Here is an 18984-nt window from a genome sequence, read left to right on the forward strand (position 1 = left end):
TAGAAACTGAACTACTACACTTTTTAGTACAGCAATTTTTCATTGATAAAACTGGCACTGATCTTTTTTGCAATCAGCAGAGAAGTGTTGTGTTCGCAGCTGCCTCAAAGAAAAGCTTAGACTACACTTATTATTCAAGTGCAGTATTAGTCCTGCAGAAAGCAGGTTTCTACTATGGGACAAAATCCTGCCCACCTTACAGTACACACAATTTGCTGATCCTATCCCCAGTCCATGCTAAATACAGGAAATTTTCCTATTAAATTCAGTGGACATTGGATCAAGCTTTTACATAAGATTAATTCTGGGAGGAAGTGGTGGTCCAAGCTGGCCTAACTTTGCTCCTGCTAAAACAAGGGAAAATATGCACTGGAAGCTCCTATACAGATTTAGACCAGCACCACGTATCTACCCACTTGAGCTGGGGCAGACAGTGGAAAATCCCATTTTGAGAATGAAAAGCAAGCAGGATTTAGTCTGTGCCCTATGCAAGCTACATAATATATCATGTTTACTGTCCATTGATTATGCATGAGGCATGACTTTGGATTTACTTCACAAAGGCATTTACTGTAATTCATCGATATATACAACCAGTTAAACCAATGTAACAGATGAAGTGTAGTGGCTTAAAATTTGTGGGCCAGATATACTGCCCTCAGACTCCTGGTGCAATGCTCATACCATCGGGAATCCTGCTGTAAGCAGGCAGAGGGCAATATACATCCCACTGCTCCAAAAGCAGCAAATTTCTTGGCACTATTCATAACCATAGAAGACACATAAATCGCATTTGGTACCTCATGGAGAACATGTAAATGGCCTTCTTTTATCAAACACTGTAAACGTGTTTAGTTTTGCTCTTCACATGAAACAAATGTAAAAAATGATCACAACTGATTAAAACATTTTCCCTAAGCCCATCTACTAAAGCCCTAAACGCCTCGGCGTGTCATAGGAAGATTAGTGTTTTACAAGACAATTCTTTTAAAATGCAATCTTTATTTTTTTTTTTTTTACTCTAAATGATGCAACAGAACACATATCATAGGACTATCAGGTAGTGTCATCTTCACCTCCATCCAAGACATAGTTGAGCTTTATGACTGTGCTGATAAAGTCGCCGAGTTCTACAAAATCTGCAGTGATAATATTCACACCACTTTCTCCTGGTCTCTGAGTTCTGACCCAGTGCATCATTGCAGGAAGAGCCCTAAAGAGAAAGCACAAACAACTATTATTCACGAAGCCGTGAGAGACATGCATCGAGGCAGGATTTACTTGGTTTCTACAGGAACCATGTGAAAAAGGACAGAGGATACTTAAACTTGAAGAGGGGAAGTTCAGGTTAGATATAAGGAAATTCTTTACCGTGAGGGTGGAGAGGCACTGGAACAGGTTGTTCAAAGAAGTGGTAAATGCTCCATCCCTGACAGTGTTCAGGGCCAGGTTAGACAGAGCCTTACATGACATGGTTTATTGTGTGGTGTCTCTGTCCGTGGCAGGGGGGTTGGAATTAGATGAACTGAAGTTCCTTTCCAACCTAAACCATTCTATGATTCTATGATTCTATACTGCTTGAGTTTTTTGAAAACCCTTCTTCTTATAATTTTCATTTTGTGTTGAAGTAACACACTAATTGCATTCAACTTCTCAGAAGAAAACGCTGGGTGGCAGGTTCACAGTAATTATTGATCTTGCCTAAGGGAAAGGGCATAGACCAATACCTTTTCATTGTCATCAAGCCATAGAAACTGTTTAAGGAAAAAGAAATAGCATTCAAGGCATTTGCAAAACATATTTGATACATACAACTAAATGCTGAAAACAGTATTCTGCAGGACACTGGAGAAACTGTGATTTCTACCATATAACTACAACCTATACTGTATACCCTTTCTTTCTTAGCGTTAATATCTTAGCCATGAATCATAAAATCATAAGCCAGTGATTAGTAACTGAAACAAAAGGCACCACAGGCATATTGACTCTTTTCTAAGATGGTATATTTTTATTATGTCAGACCCTTAGCATGGGAATACTTGGGCAAAACTATGTCTGCTTAACTGGGTTTGTGAGTATAAAGAAGTTTTCTGACACCATGAGAATATAAATTAATGATCACAAGAAATACCTATGGGAAAACAACGGGGTCCCCAGTCCTGAGAAACTCTAGCAGCAAGACTCTGTTTTCAGAAGTCTGATGTTGAGTTCCAAAAAATAAGGTACAGATTTTTTGAGAAAGAATATTTTTCAGAGAAAGGCTAATTGACCATTGGAACAAATTCTCAGTGACTGTGACAAATTCTGCAGCACTTGGAACCATTAAATCCTCGTGATCTCATGCCCACCAACAGGGAAGGGCTGGTTGGAAATGTGATGCTCCAGGGCAGCATTGGTTGTAGTGATACTGAGATGGTTGAGTTTGAGATCCTCAGGACAGTGAGAAGAGCGTGCAGCAAGCTCACTGCCCTGGACTTCCAAAGAGCAGACTTTGGCTTCTTCAGGAACCTGCTTAATAAGGTTCCATGGGATATAGCCCTAGAGGGCAGGGGGGCCCAAGACTGTTGATATTCAAAGATCACCTGCTACAAGCTCAGGAGTGTTGCATCCCAACTAGATGGAAGTGCAGCAGGAGGGCCAGGAGTCTCCTTGGATAAATAAGGAGCTGCTGAGGAAACTTTGAAAGAAAAAAGAGGCTTATAAAAGGTGGAAGAAAGGACAGACTGAATGAGAAGAATATAAGAATGTTGTCCGGGAAGCTAGGGAACAGGTTAGGACAGCTAAAGCCAAGTTAGAATTACACTTGGCTAGGGATGTGAAAGATAACAGGAAGGGATTCTGTAGGTACATTGTGAATAAAAGACAGACTAGGGACAATGTGGGCCCTCTCCAGAAGCTATCAAGAGAACTGTCTACCCTGGATTTGGAGAAGGCTGAGGTTCTGAATGAATTCTTTGCCTCAGTCTTCACTGGCAAATGCTCTGACCACATGACCCAAGTCTTGGAAGGCAGATGCAGGGATTGTGAGAATTAAGACCTTAGGCCCACTGTAGGAGAGGATCTGGTTCAAGACCATCTTAAGAATCTGAAAATGCCTAAGTCCATGGGACCTGACAAAATCCATGTGTGGGTCCTGAAGGAGCTTGCAGATGAAGTTGCTAAGCCACTGGCCATTATATTTGAAAAATCATGGCAGTCTGGTGAAGTTCCCTACAATTGGAAAAGGGGAAATATAACCCCCATTTTCAAGAATGGGAAAATGGATGACGCACGATCACCTCTGTGCCTGGCCAAACCTTGGAGCAGATTCTCCTGGAAGGCATGCTAAGGCACATGAAAAACAACAAGGTGCTTGGTGACAGCCAGCATGGCTTCACTAAGGGGGAATCCTGCCTGATCAATTTGGTGGCCTTCTATGTTAGGGCTATGGAACTGATGGACAGGGGTAGAGCACTTGACGTCATCTATCTGGACTTGCATTCAACACTGTCCCACACAACATCCTTGTCTCTAAATTGGAGAGACATCAATTTGATAGGTGGATCACTTGGTGAATAAAGAACTGTCTGGATGGCAGCATGCAAAGAGTCATGGACAATGGTTCAATGTCTGGTTGGAGACCAGTAACAAGTGGTGTCCCTCAGGGATCAGTGTTGGGACCGGTCTTGTTCAACATCTTTGTCGCTGACATGGACAGTGGGATTGAGTGTGCCCTCAGCAAGTTTGTCGGTAACACCAAGCTGTGTGGTTCAGTTGATACGCCGGAGGGAAGGAATGCCATCCAGCGGGACCTCTACATGCTTATAAGGTGGGCTGATGCCAACCTTATGAAGTTTAACAATGATAAGTGCAAGGTCCTACACCTGAGTTGGAGCTATCCCAGGCACAGCTACAGGTTTGTCAAAGAAGAGATTCAGAGCAGCCCTGTGGAGAAGGACTTGGGGGTGAAAGCCAAGTGGTGGTCAGGCATCCTGGGCTTCATCAAAAGGAGTGTGACCAGCAGGTTGAAGGAAGTGATCCTGCCCCCCTATTCTCCCCTCATGAGACCCCACTTGGAGTATTGTGTACAGTTCTGGTGTCCTCAACATAAAGAGGACATGGAACTGTTAAACAAGTCCAGAGGAGGGCCATGAGGATGATCAGGGGACTGGAGCACCTCCCATATGAAGACAGGCTGAGAAAGTTGGGGCTGCTCAGCCTGGAGAAGAGAAGGCTGAGTGGAGACCTCATAGCAGCCTTCCAGTATCTGAATGGGGGCTATAGGGATGCTGGGGATGGACTCTTCATTAGTGACTGTAGTGACAAGACAAGCGGTAATGGGTTAGAACTTAAATAGGGGAGGTTTAGACTGGATATAAGGAGGAAGTTCTTTACTGTGAGGGTGGTGAGGCACTGGAATGGGTTGCCCAAGGAAGCTCCATCCCTGGCAGTGCTCAAGGCCAGGCTGGACAGAGCCATGGGTGACATGGTTTAGTGTGAGGTGCCCCTGCCCATGTCAGGGAGGTTGGAACTAGATGATCTTAAGGTCCTTTCCAACCCTAACTATTCTATGATTCTAATCAAGCCTGGATGTTGTTCCAATTATACACTTTTAAGCTGCTAGGTTAAATAAAAGAACCTCCAGACTGGGCAAGGCCACAGCCAGTTTAGCTGCACATCATGTTCTCCCTTTGCTCTAAAACCTACAAATCTGTGATTTCCCCACTGCCAGCTTTTTGTACAGCCTTTTTCACAGAGGCAAGGTACATGTGAAATGTTGGTCTGACAGCAGTTTAAATGAAGCTGAACATGCTGAACCAGATCCCAAAAGCTTTAGAAAAAACAGGTCTAAAGAAAACATTTATTAGCAGAACCAGATTGTAATTGCTAGTGGCCAGAAGAATCAGGCATTTTTTAAAGGAAATTAGTACAGAAAAAAAAATCCCAACCATTTATAATTAGTCTCTATGTGTTTTACAGGAGATGACAAGCCTTAACCTTCACTTCAGTAAAATGTGCTTAAGTCCACAAGATCCATGCAACACTTTTCACTCATTGATTCTGTGACTGAAGCACATGTATGTATACACCTGCTCATAAAACTGAGCTTAAGCACTCTGCTACATAAGAACACCTTTATATTTAAGTTTATATTATCCTAATAAGCTGCACTCCATGGAAACATAACAGGCATAGGGCAGGTGTTAAATATCCAGCGATGCCTGGACTGTTTAAAAGGATCTGCAAGCACAAGAACCAGGACAGGTCTCAGCAAAACAACATGGATCACCAAGGTGATAAAAGGCAAATCAGAGCAGCTGGAAACTCCACTGCACCTTCACATGCAAGAGATACTGCTGAACACCGGACAAAGACACAAGGCTTAACTTCTAAGATGACTGTATGTTGCCTTTGTCTTTAATATAATCCTGTTTAAACTCAAAGAATTTAAGTTTTAAAGGTGAACTGATTGATTGCAGGCAGGCACAGCTTTTTTCTTCCTTCCATCTGCATAAGTTGATACCCTTGATATTTTACTCCCTCTTGAGGCATAATTACCTTCTTTTGGTGTCCTTTATTTGTTCTGAAGCTGGTTCTGATATAATTCTGTCTTCAGACCTTAGAACTTGCTTTCTATGCGCTTAGCCATATAGACTGAAATCCTGTTTTCTTTTTCCTACTGTGTTCTTATTAAGCCAGGCTTTAACAGATAATCCTTTTGATTATAACTCACTTTGCCCTGCCACTTCATCTCCAGTTAGGCTTGGTAGTTAAATAGGTAATTTACATTCTACTGATATTTCACACAGGACACAGTTGCACAACCCTTTACTTATACATAAATTGTTACAAAAAATCATAGAAATCTTTGTTCATAAAACTAGAGAGCATTTAGGTAAGTCAAAAAGTGAATCACATTATCCAACAAAAAGATCCTTTCTGTAGCAATACCAAAGAAAACAATCCTGTGAGAAGAAAATACCTGAACAAGATTCCACTGACCCTAAAGATGCAACTCTGCATATGATAGAAATACATAGAAAAAAACCCATACAGATTGTCTTCCTCCCATAATTCTATCTTGAAAGTGGATTACATCAATGACTGTAAGAATCCACGTTACTCAGTTTCAGTGAAAATACCTCACATGTTCATAAGAATTATTAGAATAAGCCTACTTTAACATTCTTCAGGGTGCTTTTGTGATAGAAGCACAAACCTGGCTCAATCTTCCTTATAATTTCCAGTCTCTGCATGCCTTAAACTAGTAATTGTTCTCATTAAGGTTTTTAGTCAGAGGAATGAACCACGTTGTGTGGCAGCTACCTACATGACTGTGCTAACAGCAACCCAGTTGTTGTGATGGTCTTCATAGATATTCTTGTAATGCTGATAAGGAATGATTTTGTGTATGAGCATACACAAGCCTCTCAGCCTGCACATCCTAAGAGCATCACTGCCTTTGTGTTAGGCAAGTCCTGGCTCTGCTAGGGAGGATGTTGATGTTTGTACTTAAGGGTCTCATTGGAGGTCTGGCACCAATGGTTCAGATCTCAAGGTCTGAGGACAGTACAGCCATGTCAGTACAGACCACACTTGTAGATTCTGAAGGTTAGTATTTCTGCTGTTATCCCACTAATTACTGAGTCATACAGTAACTACATCCTCAGCTCTCATTGTGCTAGTGCAATGATTCTTCCTAATAAAACAGAGAAATGCTGGCAATAACGACAGAAATGCCACTACTGAATCTGCATGTAGGAATGGCTCTAGCTCTCCTGAGGGTAACATCAAGCTTTCCAGCTTTCCTGTGCCTCAGCTGCCCCTGCTGTAAATGATGCAGTGAATGCTGGATATGTTCATCAGCAGTCCTACTGGCCTCAGATATGTGTTGTGATGTTTCAGCACCATGACTAAATGGTAGGGTATACAGGATGAAAACTCCTATGTTAATATACTACAAACTCAGAGCCAGGCAGCTGGAAAAGCTGACAGATGCTGAATTGCAGCCCTTCAGCTTACTGAGTCAGCTGCATCCCCCAGCTGTGTAGCTCAGATGTTGCAGTCACAGTCTTTGAAGGAATCACTTCTAACTCCTAAGTGATTCAAAGGACACTGTCTAACACTGAGCCACAAACACATGGTGCTGCTTGCCTTAGCCTAGAGCCAAGGTGTGCTTGTCAGCAAAACCTGTGCAAGAAGAGTCTCCTCCTCTTGTCCCAAAATCTGGGCTATGGTTTTCATCCTGCTGCAGCTCCACTGACCTGGGTCAGGGTGGTCAGATCCAACCCTGCCAGGACAGTGCAGAACTGCCCCACAAACCTGCATCTGAAGTCAACTCCTGTTTTAATGTCCCCAGCAGGAGGGGCTGGCTAGATGCAGGAGAGAGCAGGGAGGGGAAAGCCACAGGACCGGGGGCTTGAAAAGTGGTGGGGGAGTAGGGGAACAGCATGTTCCCTGGGTTTGATTATGTACTGAGATCAGTAATCTTGGTGAAAAAAATTCTGTCTTGAAGGAATACGTAAAAGGTATTATTTATTTGCACTGACTGGGAACTAGGAAGTATCAGACTGCTGCTCCTCCCTCCAGGAGAGCAAGAGAGCTTGGGGATGAAGTGATGTAACAGGATGTAATGTGAAAGAACATTGTGCAAAGGACTGTAGTCCAGTCTCAGCCCACCACTGATGCACCTCAGTCCCAGTGGGCAGATCCACCCTATCACTGAAGCTGCCCAGCTTTCCAACCTGTCAAAAAGTCTGCATGAGAAGGGGGAAAGTGGAGGAGATCTGGGCAGTAGGCACATGCATATGCATGACAATGCAGTGTCATGCAAAGATACTTCATGTGACCATATTTCTTTTCAGATCAAAGCTTTTAACTCTGGGTGGTCCCTTACTAGGTCAGACAGAGGTACTAATGATTTGGGCATGCCTTAGGTATCAGGATGGCTTGCATCACACACGCAAACTTGCCATACATAACTGTTTCCAGCCTTTTTTTGTTGAGGAGCCATGTACTTTCTCACATAGCACTGCTCAGTGATTTTCATTTACAACCCAGTAAAACCTAGGCTCAGCTTTAACAAGTATTTTATTGCCTCTATTTTCTCTGTTCTTTTTGCTTCCTCTTATAAAACAGAAAAGTGTGCAGATTTCTGTTTTTCACTTCTTTCAGGAACCATTTTCTGATGCATTAAGGAACTCAGCTGAGAAACACTGCCCTAAACAACCCTAAACTATGAAAGATGTAAAGCTTGTTTCAAATCTATTGAATATTCAAGACTTTTATTTTTAATCTATCAAAAATCTCAGGTAGACTCCAACAGCATTGATTTTTGTTTAAAAAAATAATTAAACATCTAAATAGCTTCAGTTCAAGGAGCAAAACCATGAGGCGCATTAACACCTTTCAGAAATAAAATACAACTTAGGAAATTGTATTAAAATTTGCTTTAAACATTTGCTCTTCATCTATTTTAGTTCAGAAAGAGGGGTGGTTGGTTTTTATGTTTTTTTCAATGCCTGAGTCATCAAAGCCTGACAACGTGACAGAAGACTTGCAACAGCAGAGCTCTGAGGCAGGACCTCCTGTGGTGAAACAGCCGTTCCTCCCTGCACAGCCTTCAAGGGGAAGGAGAAGGAAAAGGAACTTTGTAAACACGAAAGTGCTGTTCACTCTTTAATGAGTTTGATTACTAAAGGCAGAGAGCAGATTTTCTTCTGCAGTACAAGGAGCCAATGCAACCTCATCCAAAATGTGAAACAGATCTCATTTACAACGGTGCTTAGCGTGAAGTGCCCATTACCAGTAAGACCAGTGAGAAAGGAAGCATGTCCACTTGCTCAGGGCAGAAGTGACATGTGGCATTTCTTCCCTCTCCAGCGAAGTGCACACCCTGCCTCCCTGCAGCCTTTTGCAAATAGGTGCCACTGTTCAAGGAAAACCAGAACTCCTCTGCAGGAGAATGTACGCACACAAGCATGAATCTGAATCCCTTTAACTTTTCTCCCTTTCATCCAGTTTTACACAGGTTTGCAAGAACACCGATTAATTCTGCAGCTGTAATTCAGCATACGCTGACTTTGGCTTTTCAACGATGCTGAGAATTCACTGCTCCAGTGGGAGCAATAGAGATTTTCTGTGTCACTGAATCATAAAAATCACAATTGGAAAGAACCTTGAAAAGTCATTCAAATTCCTCCAGCCTACCCTGGGCATGATCAGCTACACAAAGTTCAACAATACAAACCACACCTAGCAAATGTTCAATTTAATCAGTACTTACATGCCCTCAGTCATGGAGAAGTCACAACCTCCCTCTTTTGTATTTAGAGCATCCTTACATAAACATTCTTATACATCTTCATTACCTTCAACTGGAGTACACACAAATAGATGTCACTAAAAGTAATGGCATTAAGGTGTGCTGCTCAAGAGTGTTCTCTGTGACTTTACTCCTGCTGCAGACTTAGTTTTCATTAGTAAATAAGCTTCCTGGTAGAAGTGGACCTTAGGTACCATTTCACAGTACCTCATTCTATCATAATTTTCTCTGTGGAAAAAACTAGTTTTAAAGTCCTCTTTTACATGCCAGCTGTTTGTTTCTGTGCCTTGATCAAAATCTACAGTTCTCTCAGTTGTGCTAATAGACCTGTGGGGACAAAATAAAAACCAAAACATGGAAATTGTCTGGGTTAACAGAAACAAATTAAAAATTTTTGCTATCTCTCTTTCTCAAATGCCCAGGTTATTGATAACATTTGATTTATAACAGGATCTCCCAAACAGGTTCTCCCAAACTAATGCATTGGCACAAAGAAAGAACAAATGAACTGAAGAACAGAGTTTTACACGAGTTCAGCACGAATGGGCTGGGAAGGAACTCCTTAGATTCACTTCCTTACCCCTCAGATTCTCTGTGGGCAGCACTAGTGTGGCCATAAAATCGGCATTACAAAGACCAGACTGACTAGAAACAGAAAAATTGGACAATATTGGGTGAAGTTTTATTATTAGTAGTCTTGAAGACACACAGGTGGGATTCCTTTCCTGTCACGCTGCAAGACTTACCTGCATAGACACTCAAAAGACCTGAATTTATTCTTCTGAAATGCTTATCTACAATTCAGTCATCTCCAATTCCTTTATACAGTTTGGAAATCAGACGACAGTCTACCACACTGGGGTCCGATTAATATTTTAACATAATTGATTGCAGTACTGTACTCTGCAGAGTCACCAGGGACCAGATGTCTCTGCTTTCCTATTGAGCTGTTGTTGGCTTTCTAGTTCTCATTTTATGGGGAAGCAGAAACAGGCTCAAAAAAGTCTTTCTTGCCTTCCCATCAGAGAATGTTTCATCTGAATTTATTGAACCTGCACCTCTATTCTTGTATAAAAATGACAGAGGATATTTAATAGGAGTGAAAGGTGGTTCTGGAGGTTATTAATGTTCAACATTCTTCCCCAGTTCTGTGTTTTTAGCTATCGCACCTATGGCATTAATTAATCACATAAGGAATGCAGACATCTGGGAAAGCTGCTCAGTAGTATAAAAGAGGTCATTAATGAAGCAACTCTTTCAATGTAGCATGTAACTGAAGTGGGCATTGCCACAGCTAAAAGCTTGAACTGCTGCCAAACGAAGTGAAGCATTTAGCTTTTACATCATGATTGAAGGCCTCATAACACATATAATCATGCTAGTATGGATAAATACATGATAGTATACAAATTAACAGGAAAACTACTGTCTGTGTTTAAAGGCTGGCTTTTCTCAGTGATACAACAGATTAAGTTAGACAAACCCATCAACTGCCCCTCTAATCTGCACTTTACAAAGCATTTGACACTGTCCCACATGACATCCTTATCTTTAAATATTGAGATATAAATTTGACAGGACCACTCGGTGGATAAGGAAGCATGGAAACAGGACCTGAAGCAGATAAAACCTCTGCTTCATGTAAGAAAACATCTATCAGTAATCAGGGGAATAGCTACAGATTTGTGACTTCCCCTTCTCCCTCCCCACCCCACCCCATCTTCTAGTGCTTTGAAAGATAATTGCTTTTTGTTCATACACTCATTACACTTGAATCACTGTATTAAACCTCAAATCCCCTGCTAAACAACTTGGTATGGGACTCCAGCTGCTCAGCTACTCCCCAGTTCAGTTTCACTTGCTGCTGATGCCTCAGCCCCTTGTTACGAAACTCACCTTCTTGCACATGTAAAACTTGAATGATGAAAGAAAGAAAAGAGAGTTTAAAAAGCAATGAATAGGAGGAATTTTTAAAAAAAGAAAAAAAAGATTGTGCATAAAGAGAGATACTCTAAAATTTAATGTGAAGAACAAGGAAATATTGTCTACCAGAATGAACAAGCAGTGATTTCTACCAGTCCGGTGTCTAGCCCTGCCTAGAACCTTGGGACACTGATGAATTAGCAGAGCAATTCTGAAAATCCCACTTTTGAGTAACAGGAAAATTTAATAAAAAGATACATATTGCTATCAGGGAAAGCAGAGCAAGTAGGTGGAGACAGAGTTTATTTAAGAAACTTCTGCTGCCAGCTCTATCACTCCACTGTAAGACTTGTAGCAGAATTTTACACATCACTGCACAGTTTCCACTGAAATAGACACAACATTAAATCCGAATTACTTAATCAAATAGGTAAAATAAGGAGAATTTTTTTAGTCTAATGGTGTAGCCTGCAAAATTGTTTTCTTACTGCTGGTGCTTCAAAATTTGACTAAATCTCACCTACCTTTGAATCATTTGCTATTGAGTTCGGAGCAAAGCAATTTCCATTTTCTTTCCAGTAAACAACTCTAAGTGGTTCTGATATTTTTGTTTCATGAAATGGAGATATAAAGTCAGTCAGCAGTAGCAGAAAAGACAAACAGAACATAAAATACTGCATACAGCAGTTTGCCATAGTACCTTGCTCAGTATATTAAAAAATACATTATTCAGATACAGTGTAGAATAATTCATATATTGTTGAAAAATGCAAGGAAAATAACCATACTCAAATAAAAGAACGCTGCACTGAAGAATGAGTTTTGCAGCATTCCCAGAAATTTAACACCTTCTGATTCTTCAAAGGTGGGAATCTGCTTCATTTGTGGAACATCATCAGATTACAATGACACAATCCACCCAACAAATTTAAAATTGAAAATTATGTCAAAAATAATTGCTTTTGAAAAAAATTATGAGGAAATAGTAATTTTTCATCACTGCTGCTATCTGGACAGCATGGAGAAACACATAACCTACTAAGAGCTTCAGGCTGCACATCCAAGTAACAGAAATTCAGCATAATTACAGCTCTGACTTGTATGATGTTGTGATTAGAACAAGTCAGAAAACGAGATGGTGGGGCACAAAATCAAATAGCAACATACAGTTTTTCAGTTAATTAAAATACCTGAACATCTAGTTAATATTCAACATAGCCAATTAAACATTCTTTTCTTACTTTTTGGTCTTTTAAATTATTTTAAATTAGATGTCATTAAAAAAATAAAGTTATTTTGAAACTTGTAAAGCTTCTATGCCTCTGAAATATGAAGTTAGAAAATATTAAGATGTTTTCCTACATATTTTCCTCAAATACAATTAGTCATTGAGTTTGCCCCAATTTTCAAACAATATCAGTGGTGCTCACAAATCCGTTTTTCCAGCAAATTTCTGTTTAGTATCAAAAGTCCTCCGTCCTGTACCTCTCTCCACCTTAGCACCACCTCTTCTGCTTTGATTGTATTTGTTTGATTGTTCAGCCTTTTTGCATGGACTGAACTTCCTCCACCTCTTTCTCTACCAAGCCTTCATGTGCAAAACTAGTTTTCTTATTTCTCTTGCAAGGTGTGTATCTATTCGATACACACCACCAAGGATACTTATAACACTGTCAGTGCCACCCAGCCCTGCAGTACTGGTGCAGGCCTGGGGTCGTTGCACATGCTGTAGCTCCTCCACAACTGCTTCATCTCACCAGAGAGGAAGACTAGGCTGGCCTAACGCAACTAAACCAGCTTTGTTAATCAATTGGATCCCAGAGGCAATATCCTCCTAAAAGGCACCCTGGGCATTACTGTGAATCATTTACCAGGAGCAGCCTTCCCTGAGCTATTCCTTGCTCGTTCTTATTGCTTTCCTCACAAGCCAGTTTTAACAAACCCAAAGCATTCATACGAGAAACCCTGAATTATACAAATTGTAGTTATGCCAAATTTGGACTATCTTCCTGCCATGTTGGTCCCATACCAGGAGGATGTGTCCACCTAACACAGATTTCTCTGACTTCTTGGTAGCCTGTGGGGCCATGAACAAATACTGCAACAGCACCTGCTTCCCCATCACCAGGCTGTAAATTCTCACATTCCTCAAGACGGGAATCCTCCCAGGACCCCCTCAGGCAACTTTGCAGGGAGAGGAACATTGCACCCTGCAGTCCTCTCTTCCCACCTCCAGTGACATAGCCAGTGGCATGGACAAGACAAGCACAGCTGCCTTTGAAAAAGTGAGTTAGCACCTGCAGCATTGTCCCATATAAGGGAGCCTGGCAGGAATCTGCTAATGATCATGGTCCTCTTTCAAAAGCAGATAGAGCTCATGTTAAAAGACATCACCTTTCTCACTCCCACTTTTCCAGCAGTAAGACTGATGGAAAACCACTGCTCTGATGGGAAGGAGCCCTTCTACCACTTCCAGCCTGAATTTATTTAGTCAGTATATAAGTGCTGCTCTTGTGAGAACACTAGCCTTTAGCCTAAACTGTTTGTTTCCTTCCCTGGTATTTATTCCCCTTTGATATTTATAGACAGTAATGACATAGCCTCTCAGGCTTCATTGTGCTAGGATAAACGAGACAGATCTCTCAGTGTCTTCAGCAATTCACTCCCTGATTATTCTAGATAGTAGCCCCCCTCCACATTTGCGCTGGTTTTATTCTACTCTGCAGAACATGAATTGCATACAATATTAAAAAATAGATCCTACCCACACCTTGGGCAGAAATATCACCACCTTTCTGCACATGTTGGAGCTGTCTCAGTGCATATCAAGAGGATACTGCTCTTTTTCCCAGATGTTTTCCACTGAAGGCTCAGTTTTAACCAGCACCTGTCTTGCCTGGATATCCCAGCTGATGAGATTCCACCTTAGATCTTGCTCCCATTGTTATGACCTATCACTGAATTGCAGCTCGTTCCTAAATATTGCAGGCATCCAGTTCCCCCTGTATGTTACCCCTCAGCTTTCTTCTGTTATTAACATATCCTCTTTCTTTGTGTTATCAGTAAATACCATTAGCAGTCACCTACAGCTGAATCCAAGGTCCTTCACAGAAATATTAAAGATGAACAGGCTTTTTTTGAAGAATGCTACTATTACCTTCTTTTCAGTCTGGTTCTTCCAACCAGTCCCAACTCCATTTCCAATTCCCAAATTCCATTTTGGTTAATAATACCTTACTTAACACTTAACCAGCTACATTACTGAAATTGCAAAATTTTCCTGTAAAATGTCCATAGAATTATTTACAAAACCAAATGCAGATTGCTCGACACTGTCCACCTTTGGCAAAACCTCATCGATATTCCTCCTACTTTCCATTAACCTCTGTATCTTTAATTATCACTTCTTTTCAGTTAAACTCTTCAGCCTCCTTGCCTTCTCCTGAAAGCTTGTGAGGACTTAAACCACTCCTCTGCCATTTTTAGATATAGGTGTTATGTTTGCTGCTCTCCACTCTAAACCACAGTTTTTTATAAGTCTCCTTCAGTGTGGGCAACGCTCATGCTAGTCCTCCAGCAATTCTGCTATGGAAATTAGCAGATCACTCTCCTCTCTGCTTAAATGTATTTCCTTCTTATAGCTTTTATAAAATATCTTTCCCAGTGATACCAGGAGTCACAAAGGCTTCTAGAGGAATCTTTATAATTCAAACACTGGATGAAAAACTAATATCCAAGACCCATTCTGAATATAGCAGAATTTAATAAGAGGATAAGCAGAATTAATGCAGTTATTTAACCAGCTCACAAGGCCCTACTATTAAGGCACCTATGGCACAATTTACTTACTGCCATGTGGAAAGGAAGTCACTGAAAGAATGAAATCTGCTTGTTTCACCTTGGTAGATATTTATGTTTACCTTTGAGCCATCCTTTTTAACATTCATTACTGGCAGATTTTGTAATCAAATGCTAATAGTCACATTTTCTTTTAAATCGACCTTATAGCAACAGTCTTGGAATGTCTAGAGGATGAAGTTTATGGCAATAAAACATGACTGGCAGCAAAATTCATATCAGTCATAAAGTTGTGTCAGACTCTTCCACACTGCATAGTCCCGAATCACTAACTCTGGATTATCTCTACCATCATGCTGTTTGCCTTGACGTCAAACAATTTTAAATTTTTAAAAGGAGCATTTGGGCCGCTTCACTTCTGGCCAAAATAATGAGGTTGAACAAAATAATGAGGTTAAACTTTTTTAGAGAGAAACTGAAACAGGTTTCTGACTTATTTTTCCTGCAAAACAGTAAAAGTCTTGGAGTTATGCCACAGTACTACCTAGAAGACAGTATGTCCTTGAAAAACTGTGCTTTTATCGTGTTTGTTACCATGCACAACAAGTGAATAATTACTGTTACTAATACTATTACTTTGCTTGTCCAGTGGTATACACTGTTGTTAATGGATAAAACTGTAATTTCCAACAGTCATAAGCAAAACTAAAACGGACATTAGGAATGAGAAAAAAAAAGTATGGAATTGTCTGCAGACTGTTGCTTGATCAACAGTGACAGGGGGGCAAGTAAAAGCTGTGTACTTTAGTGTTAGACATCCATTGTGGCATTAAATAGATCTTCCCTGAAATCAAGAGCTGCTGTTTTGTGAGAAACTCCAGCATTTCAAAGCATGATTTTGCTTCGAATTTGAAAGCAAATACAAAATGTTGGCCTACTCTACCAAATAAAATTCAAGACCTATTTCTGAATACAATAATGGAAAGCTGTGAACATAGAAATTATATATTCAATTAACACTGCAACACAAACCTGAAGACAAGACAGAATTAACAGAAATATTAAAGTTGAAATGATTTCACGTTTTTTAAAGTAGACTTCTCCTGGAGGAAAAAAAAAAAAGATGCATTCTTAGAAAAAAGAGTAAACGTTAAGATACCTGCAGTTTTCAATAAAAAGCTACACCAATGGGAAAAAGAAAAGATAGCTTTGTAATCACTGGGTGGAAAAAATTCACACAAACATTCACTTGCTGCCCCTTCTGACAAAACTAACAACTGTAGACCAAACTCTTAGAAAGGTAAATAAAATATTAACCAATATACCACAGACATGATCTTAAATTAGCTTTAAAAACAAAAATGTTTTGATGATTCAGAGAGCTCTTACTGGTTCTGATCAGCACTAAAAATAGGCAAACATTGTGAGAAGTCTCATGTTTCCAGTAACACTGGTATTACTGAATTGATCTGGTATTTTATTTAATGAGAACTCCACATTGATGAACTAAGGTTGCTACACCACAAATGAAATAACCACATGACAGTCCATCAGAGAAAATGTAGACTAAAAATGCATTATATAGCTTTTAAAAGTATAGCAAGGGATTTCAGAAGATACATCAGCCACAGACCAAAATCCTCCTGGGGTGCAGCCGGGAGAGATATTTGGTTGAGACATGCCCATAACAAAGAGGTCATAGAATAACAGAATAGTTTGGATTGGAAGGGAACTTTAAAGGTCATATAATCCAACCAACCCTGTTATCAGCGGGGGACATTTTCAACTAGACCAGGTTTCTCAAAGCCCTGTCCAACCTGGCCTTGAACACTTCAGGGATGAGGCAGCCACAGCTTCTCATGGCAGCTTGTTCCAGTACCTCATCACTTGCATCGTAATAAATTTCTTCATTTTATCTAGTCTTAATCCAACCTCCTCTAGTTTAAAACCATTCCCCCTTGTCCTATCACAGCAGGCCCTATAAAAGTTTGTTCTCATGTTTCTTAAAAACCCCCATTTGGTATTGAAAGGCTGCAATAAGGTCTCCCTGGACCCTTCTCTTTTCCATGCTGAACAAGCCCAGCACTCTCCTCATCTTGTCCTCAGGGGAGACATGCTCCAATGCCCTGAGGATTTTTGTGGCCCTCCTCTGGATCCTCTCCAACAGGTCCATGTCATTCTCCTACCAAGGACTCTAGACCTGAATGCAGTACTGCAGGTGGAGTCTCATCAGAGCAGAATAAAGGGGCAGGATCACCTCTTTCAACTTGCTGGCAATGCTGCTTTTGATGCATCCCAGGATATAGTTGACTTTCTGGGCTGAGTGCACACTGTTGAGTAATGTTCAGCTTGTCATCCACCAGTACCTCCAAGTCTTCCTCCTCAAGGGTATTCTCAATCTCTTCATCCCCTGAGATATTCTGATAACAGGGTTTGCCCCAACCCCTATGAAGGACCTTGCACTCGACATTGTTCAGGTTCACGAGCACCCACTTTTCCAGCTTGAATCCCTCCCTTTGAATCTTATCCCTCGGGCATCTACTGCACCACTCAGCTTGGTATCACCTGCAAATTTGCAAAGGGAGGTCTCAGTCCCACTGTGTCATTGATGAAGGCATTAAACAGTACTGGTCCCAATAGAGACCCATGAGAGACACCACTCATCACTGATCTCCACATGGACATCAAGCCATTGACCACTCTGAGTGCGAACCACCTAACCAATTCCTCACCCACTGAAGAATCCACCCATCAACTCTATAACTCTCCAATTTAGGAGAAGGATGTTGTGGGGGTCTGTGTCTATCTGGACTTACAGAAGTCCACAGATGACTTACAGAAGTCCAGATAGATAGTATCTGTAGCTCTTCCCCTGTCCACTGTCACTGCATCAGAGAAGGCCTCTGTGTTGGTAAGACTTGCCCTCGGTGAAACCATGCTGGCTGTCTCAAATTACCTCCCTGTCCTTCATGTGCCATAGCTTCTATAAGAATCTGTTCTGTGATTTTCCCAGACACAGAGGGGAGACTGACAAGTTGGTAGCATCCGTTGGCCTCCTTTATACCCTTTGCAAAAATGGGTGCAATGCTTCCCTCTTCCCAGTCTCAGGGACTGCAACTGACTACCATGACTTTCCAAATATGACGGAGAGTGGTTTGGCAACTACAGCAGCCAATTCCCTCAGGATTGTGATGTATCTTATTAGTTCCCATAGTCTTATGGATGTTCATGTGCCTCAGGATTTCTCAAACCTGGTGTTCTCTTACAGTGGGAGGGACCTTGCTCTACCTGCCCCCTCCCTGAGGTCCATTTGCTTGAGAGGTGTTCAAGGACAGGTTGCCAAGAGAGGTCACTCCCTCCTCCTTCATGGAGTCACTCTGGACCACTCTGCTCCATAGCCACAAGGAAACAGAAACTTGTTTCATCAGTCATGCACTGACCATGAGAGTCACTGTAGTGGCTCACACACCTCTTGAAAGATATAAACCAGGCTGGCACATTCACCATAGAGCTGCTTTGGTAACCTTCTTCCTACAAACCTCTCACACCAGATGCTGATGTGAGAGCTGAGCATTTGCCTTGCATCATGCATCAAAGACCAGACAGAGAGACTCTGCACCCCTCACCCAGCAGTGATGGGGGGGGAGACCTGTTAGCAAGCCTTGGTCAGTGTGACAGAACATGCTGGCATATTATGCATCAATGAATATTTTATTTAAGATGATGACACGAGTTTACAAGCTTGGGCCTAGGGGAAAGTACACAGCACTTTGAAAAAAAAGCAGATGTGAGCCTGCATCTCAGAAGAGATGTACCCTGAGAACAGCTGCACAGCCAGTACAGTTGATGATGTCTGTAAGTAGGAGAGAAGACCAGAAGTTTGGTGACAGGGAATTACAGTAAGTGAGCTCTGTAGTCAGTCCATCCAGTGCATTATTTCCAGTTACTAGAGAATA

The 18984-nt window shown here is 41.2% G+C and overlaps 1 protein-coding gene across 1 annotated transcript in view; it reads right to left on the reverse strand.

The window, feature by feature from the left end:
* Positions 1-1000: 1000 nt before the first annotated feature.
* Positions 1001-18984, reverse strand: part of PLCXD3 (phosphatidylinositol specific phospholipase C X domain containing 3) — an 88808-nt gene continuing 70824 nt past the window's right edge. The window contains 1 exon segment of the mRNA XM_034073059.1: positions 1001-1213. Within this exon segment, the coding sequence (XP_033928950.1) occupies positions 1057-1213 (157 nt within the window). The 3' untranslated portion in view covers positions 1001-1056.

This window comes from Melopsittacus undulatus, chromosome Z (assembly GCF_012275295.1).
Source record: "Melopsittacus undulatus isolate bMelUnd1 chromosome Z, bMelUnd1.mat.Z, whole genome shotgun sequence".
NCBI classification, from domain to species: domain Eukaryota; kingdom Metazoa; phylum Chordata; class Aves; order Psittaciformes; family Psittaculidae; genus Melopsittacus; species Melopsittacus undulatus.